Here is a 10157-nt window from a genome sequence, read left to right as displayed (position 1 = left end):
CGAACGGCTCGCGCTGCTGCATGAGTTGCACGAGACACGTGGTGCATTCCGAACGGCTCGCGCTGCGCATGAGTTGCACGAGACACGTGGTGCATTCTGAACGGCTCGCGCTGCGCATGAGTTGCGCGAGACACGTGGTGCATTCCGAACGGCTCGCGCTGCGCATGAGTTGCACGAGACTCGAGGTGCATTCCGAACGGCTCGCGCTGCTGCATGAGTTGCACGAGACACGTGGTGCATTCCGAACGGCTCGCGCTGCTGCATGAGTTAAACGTGACACGTGGTGCATTCCGAACGGCTCGCGCTGAGCATGAGCAAGGGGAACGCTCACGGCGGCTACGCATCGGATGAGAGAAGACTAGGTGGAGCTTTATACAGCCGATGAGCGTTAAGAGTTACCACTTCAGAGCGTTCGCTTAGGTTCGTGAACAGGGCACAGGATTGCGATTACGCTCAGACGACCTAGCGACACAGCCGTCTTCTCGAGCACCATCATGGCTGCCAATGTACCCTGCACACCCAAAAGCAGCGCTTCAACCAGCTCTTGGGGCCTCGGGGTCATCGGCGGCGGCCCTCGACTACAACGACCAGCGCAACGTCCCGGCTTCCAGCGCCTGAATCACTGCGACACGATTCAGCGGCTCAAGCTGAGCAAGATTGCGCTGCGCTGGCCTGTAGAAGAGCCCCAACACAGCGCCGCAACAATCGCGGATGCGTCTTTCCTGGAGCAAGAGTTGGCCGACCCGGAGGAGTGTGAGCAGGTAAGAAACATTGGATATGCCGGTGTGGTGAATAGCGAATGCTATAGAAAATTGAAAATTGTTTTTTGGCGGGACGGAAATGGCGCAGTATCTGTCCCGAATCTCTGCGACACTTGAACCGCGCCGTAAGAGAAGGGATAAAGGAGGGACTGATGAATCAGAGAAGAAAGGAAGACTGATAGAAGAAAGGACGAGTTGCCGTAATGGAGGGCTGCGGAATAATTGCGACCACCTGGAAACCTTTAAGTTGCGCTGACATCGCACAGCACACGGGGGCCTACGCGTTTTGCCTCTACAGAAACTCTGCCGCTGCGGTCGGGTTCGAACCCGGGAACTCCGGATAAATGCTATAGCAACGTGCATTTTTGAAGCGAAAGCTTCACTGCTCTATGTAATACCGGTTTCGCTGTGCGTTGCCGGTTGATCGTCAAGTGAGCGAGATGTCGGATGGGGATACACCACTCGGTCTTTGATCTTTGACATTTCGGTTCGCCTGTAGAGGGAGGTAGGATAGGGCGCAGCGTTTATTGGTTGCCCCACTTCTCGCGATGAACCATTAATTGAACGGCCACCTGAAAGGATTGCAGGGTTGCCGCGCTGCCTGTGCAGTGTGCAGAATGCACTCAACGTTACAGACGCCAAGCCGCGTCTACTTGCCCGCTACACCACAGCTTTCGCTCAATAACCAGGTTCAGCAGTAGTTAAACCGCTCCGAATTTTTTTGTGCTCTTTGAAACAAGGATGCTAAGATGTGCGAAATCGCTCGGAAGAGATCCCCGACGTGAAATGATTTTGAGATACAAGTTACTTAACAAGGGCTAGGAATAATGCACTTAATCGCTGAGTCGAGTGTAACAGAGTTTTACAAAAATTGGTGTTTATAAAAGGAAAGAACCGTAACGTCACTACTGGGTGGGCACCTACACCGCGTCCAGCGCAATGGATAAACGTGAGTGTCAAGGAAGGAATAAAGAAAGAAGACTGCAGCGGAAGGGCTGCGAAATAATTTCCACCCTCTGAGAATGTGTAAACTGACATCACCACACGGGCGCATTTTGCGCTTCTCCTTCGTCCAAATGCGGCCGCCGCAGTCACGTTAAAACTATAGTACCCCGGCTCGGTAGCCCAGCGTTTTAAGCACTGAGCCACCGCGGCGGGTAGATGGCTATCCAGAAGGCTGAAGCGGAAGCCGTAGTGCAAGCGGGAAAACCACGTGACACATAAGCCGCGTGATCGCTGTCACTGCCAGAAATAAATTGCATTGAGGAAAAGAATGCCGCAGTGGCTCAATGGTTATGGTGTTAGATTGCTGTCCCGAAAGACGCGGGTTCTATATTGGTTGTTGCGGTCGCGTTTCGATTTAGGCGAAATGCTAGAGATCCGCGTACTGTATGGTGTCAGTGCACGTTAATGAGGCCCAGGCAGTCGAAACTGTCCACTGCCCTTCACTACAGCGTCCCTCATAGCCTGAGTTGCTTTGGGACGTCAGAACCTCATCAACCAAACCAAACCAAGTGCCTCACATATTGGTGGACACCTCAACCGCGCAGGAAAGGATGAGAGAAGGGGGGTGAAAGAAGAAAGTGACAGATTTCCTAGTGGAAGGCTACTGAATAGTTTCGGCCAGCCGAGATTTTTAATGTGCACTGACATCGCACACGGGCGCTTTTTTCGTTTGATCTCCGTCGAAACGAGGCCGCCACGTTCGGGTTCGGATCCTGGTACTCGGGCTTAGTAGCCGAACTCCTGCTCAACCACAGCGGCGGCTGTGCTCCTAAGGTGGAGGCGAAAACTTTTATTGATTCTTGAGCCTTATTATTACAGCGTATAGTGGTGGGTTGGTTTGATATTGTGTATGGTGACCGGGAGTTTGCGGGTCTCAGAGACTCAGTGTCCAGCACACCAGCTGCTTTTGTGCGGCCGGTTCCGAGCTGGATACCTTGACCTTCCATCCCTCCATATCAGTGAGTTGCCATTGGGAGGGTGGCTGGAGCTCAGAGCAAATGTAAAGGATATGGTGCAAGTCAGCACTGTGTGCCCCGCAGATGGTGCATTCGGGGGAGAAAAAGTCGGGGTGGATAAGGGCAATTTTAGCTGGGGTTATAAAGGTACGGGATTGGAGCTGGCGCCAGACCATCAGCTCAAGTTTTAGAGGGATTTGTGTGTGGGGTGGGGGGGGGGTCGATGATGGAGCCGTTGATCGCTACTGTGGAGAGAAATTTCGTTGTACGGAACCAAGATGTAGCTTTGGTCGAACCAGAAACTCCAGGGTGGAGTGTAATAGAGACTACGCTCAAGGTAGAGGCTTCATTGCCATATCTTGCGGCGTCCACATAGACTGCACTGTTATGTGCGTGACAGTGTCTGTGCAAAGCCGTGACTCATGCTTCACGGCGAGCTGGGTGGTGGACCAGATGCAAGTTTTTGGGGATTGGAATGATTGTTAAATAGGACTGAATTGTCCCCTGGGTGGCGTGCATATCTCTGAGAGAGCTTGTAGGGTTGAGACCTAAGCCAGAGAGAATGTGTCGTCCCGTAGTGGTGGATAAAAGGCGTACGAGCTGCACCGTTCGGTGGGCTTCGATAAGCTCATCTAGGGTGCGGTTAACCCCCATAAGGAGTCCCGTGGAGCCAATAAGGAGCCCATAGGGTGACCCGCGGCCTGGCTTTAGCTTGGTTGAGAGAATTTATACGTAACTCTACTGCGCATAACAATGGCACTTTTTCTAAATTGTAGAATATTACACTGCTATTCCATGCGGCCACCTGCAAGTATCCAAGAGCAATAAGGCTCCTAACTAACCGCCATGAAATTCGCTACTGTAATTTAGCTAACGAACTCATTATTTGGCACCATTTAGTTTTTTCTAACGTGCACTACAACTGGCAAAACTGTGCCGAAAAACCAATAATTATACATCTCATGCCTTCCTTCTTTTTTTAATCTATGACCGCTTTCGATGAAAGAACCAGTATATTCTGTGAATATCAGATTTTTAGTACAATCATGATGAAACTCCGTATTTCAGAGGAGATTCTCTTTTCAGGTTCGGAAATGTCTCTGGCTTCTGCAACAGAGTATGAGCCCCCGCTTGGACAAAACAGGTCCTTGCAGTAGTGAACCGATGTATTGCGCAGTGTTCAAGTAAACAGCAAACTCAGCAACGTCGTAAAAGCAAGCTCTTCTTTTCGCATGTGTCGCAATGCTTCACGTTCCTCTGTATCCAATATTGCTGCTCCTTTAATGGCCACAGTAGCAAAAAAAAAAACGTTATGCCGAAGTTCCGATAGGGGGGCCGCAGGTGGCAAAAGCGCGATATCATTACAGTGGTATAGAGAATCATTTGTCCTGCAGTAGACGTAGGCTGAGGGTGGTGATGGCAATGAAGATGATGGGTTCGGTTATTCAGAGATTCTTGAGTTGCGCAGAAAGTCAGGTCATTGCATTTTAAATCACGATAAATACTTCAACAGGAACGAACAATAAGCTCTATTACATGCGCTTAGCCCCTGCCCAGGCCGAGCAACTTTCTTACCGCTCTTTTAATGCTAATTTTTTTGCTTCATTTTTCTAGAAGTGTCAGCGCAAAGAAGCCACCACGTACTCCAGCACCCCCTCCACGGGGTCAGCCGACTCGGACCTGGAGGCTTTCGAAGAGGGCAGGGGCTCTGTACAACCCGCGCAGCACCTGGACCTCCAGCGCCTGAAGATACGGGACGCCGCTCTGCTCGCGGAGACCCGGGCAGCTGCGCAGCATTTGGTCCAAGACGGCACCCACGACGCTTGAGTTCGGGAGCTTTTCGTTGTCCGAGTCGGCCCCGCCGTGCAGGTATATAATTTGTCCTATTGAAACACCTTAAGGATATGAACTGCTAGTCCACGAGCGTTTTAGGAGGGACTGCTAGTGCTCTTTGGGAACGCACTGGGTTTTGAACCCTTTCATCATAAAAAAACCGCTGCGCCATCTCCATTGGGGGAATGCGTAACCATTGAAGCCTCCTCGCTCTTCTTTGCCCCTCTTTGCTTAAATTAATTAAGTTCTATTCTTGGCTGTTTTCAGTTTTCAAACTTGGCGCCACAATTAATTTACAAATTTGGCTCCATGCTTCGCTGCGTCCACAGTTCCGGTTTTTCATATTTGGCGCCACGCTTTAGCTTCGCCCAATTCCTGTGCTTGGAAATTTAGCGCCACTTTTGCTCCGACCCCGCCCACTTTTTGGACATTTTTGGCTCTAGTAAATTAATTACCCCACATGCACCTCATGATTTCTCCTGCGAGATTTTTTGATTCTGTATCTAATGCAGCCATTCTATTTCTTATTACTAAATTCGTTCGCACGTTATCGTGATGACAAGCTCGTGATGACACGAAACCGCAAACATAGCCACACAATGCTTACATATTAATTTGGAGGTGAGTGTTTCTATTCCTACCGGCAGGGCTTGACCTGTAACTTCCAGGAACAGTGAACTAAGACGTTCTCATAAATTTCGCTCAGCGGCTGGTTATCACCTTGAACTGAATGGAACTTGGCGGTGCTTGGTTTCTGCGAAGACTTCCTACGCGATGACCTTGCAATTGCTGTTCGATTGAGTTCTTACCATTATGACACTACAATCTGTGATCATTACAACAGAGACTGAATGAACGAGTTTGTGGTCCCGGTACACAGCAGAAGATAACGCTGTCTTGAAGAGCGTGGGACGAAGGGCCAAGAAATTTCCGGAGCCCTTCACTACGGCCTCTCTCATAGCCTGAGTCGGTTTGGGGACGTTAAACCCCAACAAACCAAACGAAACAAGATGAAAGTCTAAGTATTTCTCTCTCCTTTCCCTGCAAAAGCGACAGGTATCTTTGTGGTTTTCCTTCTAAATGCCCACTGCTAAGTCCAAAGACCAAGTACGTGTACGGAAACCACGCAACGCTGAATGTATTAATCTAAACGAGTTTGAGACGAAGGTATATTGATACTCGCTCTTGCTCGTGAAATACTGCGAAGAAAAAGGAGAAGGAGGACAAGTGGCGTCAGGGTGACTCTGTATGCAGACACTTTGCAGCGGGGCAAGACCTTGATTCCTCCTTCGCTCTGTACAAACTTGAGAGCAGTAACACAGGCAAGCAAAGGCTTAGTCACAGGGTGGTTGGTATGTTTTTTGTGGATGTCTGAATTTGCTGGAAAAGAATGAAAATAATAATAATAATTGGTTTTTGGGGAAAGGAAATGGCGCAGTATCTGTCTCATATATAGTTGGACACCTGAACCGCGCCCTAAGGGAAGGGATAAAGGAGGGAGTGAAAGAAGAAAGGACGAAGAGGTGCCGTAGTGGAGGGCTCCGGAATAATTTCGACCGCCTGGGGATCTTTAACGTGCACTGACATCGCACAGAACAAGGGCGCCTTAGCGTTTTTCCTCCATAAAAACGCAGCCGCCAAGACGTGCTAACTTTGAATAGTTTAATCTTTAACTATTACTGCTAAGCGTCTTAATTATTGAGATGCATGCAGCCCTATATAAGTAATATCAGTTTTTAGTATTTCGAAAACGTGGTTACCCTCGGTGCTGTGGCCCAACAAATTTTGGCTAGATCACCCCAAATTATAAGCGCTTTCGAGAAGCTTGCAGGCGAAGCAACCTCTAAAGTGCACGTAACTCTTGGGGCCGCAGCGACAAGGGTAACCTTGTTTTAATATTAATAATAATAATAATTGGTTTTGGGGGAAACGAAATGGCGCAGTATCTGTCTCATATATCGTTGGACACCTGAACCGCGCCGTAGGGAAAGGGATAAAGGAGGGAGTGAAACAAGAAAGGAAGCAAGAGGTGCCGTAGTGGAGGGCTTCGGAATAATTTCGACCACCTGGGGATCTTTAACGTGCACTGACATCGCACAGCACACGGGCGCCTTAGCTCTTTGCCTCCATAAAAACGTAGCCGCCGCGGTCGGGTTCGAACCCGGGAGCTCCGGATCAGTAGCCGAGCTCTCTAACCACTGAGGGCACCGCGGCGGGTAACCGCGTTTTCTTAATTCTAAAAACTGATGGATATTACTTACGGTGGGTTACACGCCTCTTAGTTACCTAAGGGGCCTAACAGTAATAGCTAAAAACTGTTCAGTACTAGTTCACCAGCCTTCTAGTTAACGAGTCTTAGCTGAATTCTGATGAACTGCACCGCTGGTAATTCTGTGCCAAAAAAAAGCGCTCTTCTAACTCTAAGAGCCTACTTTTAAGAATTGTGATTTCTTAGGTAAATAATTGCCTTAGGTAAAAGTTTATTGTCCTAGGCTAAAAACCCTATACATTTGTCCTTCGTGAAACAAGCAAGCTGTAGTCATAAAAGAATATGTACGCCCTTACGACGACATTGAAATGGTATGGTTAGTGAGTGGTCTTATGATAACTGGGTGGTGCGCGAAGAGGTATCCTCAAGTGCGGAGCAAGACGCAAATGTCTTCACGCCCCTACAATATTGGATTAGAACATTTTTATAACCTTCATTTACATAATGGGATACGCGACGCCAGGGCCTATTTATGCGAGTTTTTCTCTGCATACTCTGATGGCGACCAAGTCGTAGAGCGCACTGCAACGAGGATACGCGTCATACGTCTCGCTTCTCTTCCTAATGCGCAAGCATTATATGGTTATGTCGCGTCAGAAAAAAGTGTCCGCAAAATTTGTTCGCATGATTATGTCCTTCTGTGGAGAGAAATGTAGAAATGTTTGACTGTGTTAGGTAGCGCGTAAGTACATCTTGAAATGGGAAAAGTTTGGTTGATGAATTGCACCTAATTAAATTATTAATTTGAAATAATGAAAATAAATGCCATGCTTGAAGCAGGTTTCGAGTCACTCATTCAATGAAAGACGTTGTATGAGAAGGTTCACTTAGTGTTAAAACATTTTGATAAGAACAAAATTAAGATCAAAAATAAAAATTAGAAATTTAAGGAAAATAGAAAATTAAGAAGTAAAATGAAAAACAAAATTTCAAATAAAAATGAACAATGAAGGGAGAAAGATAGCAAAGGGAAAGGCTTTCGCGTTTCCGCAGTTAAGCAGACTTAAGAGCAATTCTATAATTATTTTATGAGAATGATGACTTATTAATCGCGTGCGTGTATTATGCTCCACTTATGTGAAAAGGGGAATTGCAGCTGTTTACTCGTAGTTGAGCGCAGGAACGCACAGCAATTTGTGTGTTGATTGGAATTCGCGTCCAAAGTGAACCATTTCCTTTATTAGTCCGCGTTATGCAAGCGTGTCTGTTTAAGAACGCCGTTTGCTGCCATGCTTTCTCGCTCACTGTCTTGAAGAACAGCCACGCAATGCGGTAATATTGGGTTTTGGTGCCCATTGTGAGCTTCCTCTTGCTCCTATCTTTGATAGGAAACGACAGACCAGCGCGTGTCGCTTTAATCAGTCATACACTGTACTTCACTGTACTAAAGGCTTGTCGAGATAATACAAAGCCATTGCGAATCGACCTTTACAGCTGATGTCCTCGCAACTCGTCACAACACTAAATTGAGGTGAAGTAGGTAAGGGGTTTTCTAAAAACTTTCCGTCTGTGAGGATATCGGTGGACGTTAGAAAACCAAAGAACTAGAGAATAACTTGTGTCCTGTGTACTGCCTCTTATGCGCCCTGTGGACAGATAAACATAGAATAATCTTATTTCTTTAGTGCATAAGTCTGATGCGTTCTGTTGCAAATTCACGTATTTCTGTAACGTTTCATTCTTTCAGGAAGGAGAAAGCGATGCCGTGGGCGATTCACTCGCCAAGTAGACTGCCACATGAATCCAAGATTCAAGGTGTTGGGCTCTGTGCACGGAGACCTCTTCTCCAACACCTTGGCCATTACCTTGAATTGACCTGGACACACGGCATTCCTACATGGCTGCGCGGTTCGCCATGCCCTAGCATCCGATAGACCCATATCGGTTAATTTCGTATCTTATTTCTGCATTGCTTTCGATTTTATCGTACGAATTAAATATTTGCGAATCTGAACGATTGCACATTTCTTCACACTGCACACACGAAGACGGGCATGCTTAACGTAATCATCAGACATTAGAACAAAATAGCGCAAAGGGACCTCCTCTGTGCCGTTTGCCTTCACCTCCTCTCTACCAACTTGACTGTTGTCGCTGGAACTTGTTTCTTAATGATAAAAAGCTACAGAGAATTTTTACTACATTCGAACCACTGCGAAAGCACTGATTTGTGGTATACGTAAAACAATGAGTGGGCAGTGCCGCGGGGCGGAGCAGATGGAATTTGATGAAGACGACGCTCTTCAGTGCACAGCACGAGTCTATTTTATTGTAACGATAGCTACATTGCGGTAGCGTTTCGAGGCTTCAGCGTGGCGGCGCTGCCACCCTGTGGCTGCGCCGCCCCCCTACTCTGTCCCGCCTCTCTGCTTCGTCCCGCCACCCTACTCCGTCCCTTGTCCGTTTGTTTGCGCTTCCTAGTAAACAACATGCATCACCAACTAGCCCGGCAGCTTGCTCTCCAGTTGCTGCGCCGCCACGCTGTCACGTGGCTGGTCACGTGGTGCGGAGCAGCTGCCGCCGGAGCGGCGCCGTGGCTGATCACGTGGTTCGTCACGGCGTTGGTGAACTGTAGAAGAACTGAGGATTGGGCGAGTTCAACGCCTTCCGTGTGTCTAATCTCGTCCTCTGTGTTTTTTAGCGCTGGTTTTTAATACGATGGACGTGGTTGGTCACGTGACCAAGTTCCACTCGGCCAGCTGTAGCTATCGCGTCCCTCCAGATTTAAGCAGAGCTAAACCACGGCCATTTTTTTACCCCGCGCAAATACCTCGTTGGCATTCTCCGCTGTACGTTGTCCAATCCCCATGCGTGGGTTCGTGCCATGTTTACTGCCGTGAAGAAGAGAGTGTGGGGCCGCTTAACACGAGGCGTGTTCGGCTGCGGCGGTAGCCTAGCAGTCTCTCACAGCCTACGTTACAGACGCCAAGCCGCGTGTACATGCCCGATACACCACGGCTTTCGCTTGCTAGCCAGGTTCAGCAGTAGTTAAACTGCAGCTAATTTTACTTCTCCGCACATGTTCAACAAACAAAATATGGTGAAGCGAGCGGGAAAAAAAGCTGCGCATTATGAAGCATGACCTCTCGGACCCCTCCCCCTTTCCCCTTAAAGTTTAGAACCAGATACATCACAACAGCTGATAACATTAAATATTATATAGCAGGTTTAAGACATATCATCACTGAGGAAGGAAAAATAAACAGGAAGAAAAGAAAACCAGGATGAAAAAGGAATAAAGTTGAACAACCTTTTACCTCAACTAAACATGGCATGCAACAGATTCTTCGATAATAAACGAATTCACCTAAAGTAAGCGTAAACTTAAGTACA

The 10157-nt window shown here is 47.9% G+C and overlaps 1 protein-coding gene across 1 annotated transcript; it reads left to right on the top strand.

The window, feature by feature from the left end:
• The first annotated feature begins 392 nt into the window (after positions 1-392).
• Positions 393-8683, top strand: LOC144118981 (uncharacterized). Its single transcript, XM_077651742.1, has 3 exons — positions 393-761; positions 4337-4591; positions 8512-8683. The coding sequence occupies exons 1-2, from the start codon at positions 495-497 to the stop codon at positions 4547-4549; spliced, it is 480 nt and encodes a 159-aa protein (XP_077507868.1). The 5' UTR covers positions 393-494; the 3' UTR covers positions 4550-4591; positions 8512-8683.
• The last annotated feature ends 1474 nt before the right edge of the window (positions 8684-10157 follow it).

This window comes from Amblyomma americanum, chromosome 2 (genome assembly GCF_052857255.1).
Source record: "Amblyomma americanum isolate KBUSLIRL-KWMA chromosome 2, ASM5285725v1, whole genome shotgun sequence".
In the NCBI taxonomy this organism is placed as follows: domain Eukaryota; kingdom Metazoa; phylum Arthropoda; class Arachnida; order Ixodida; family Ixodidae; genus Amblyomma; species Amblyomma americanum.
Note: the sequence above shows the minus strand (reverse complement) of the source record. Positions and strands in the feature narration are given on the sequence as shown.

Coding starts and splice junctions, on each gene's coding strand:
- LOC144118981 (XM_077651742.1), top strand. CDS start 495: ATGGCTGCCAATGTACCCTGCACACCCAAAAGCAGCGCTTCAACCAGC. Junction 762..4,336: donor ACCCGGAGGAGTGTGAGCAG/GTAAGAAACATT, acceptor TCATTTTTCTAG/AAGTGTCAGCGCAAAGAAGC.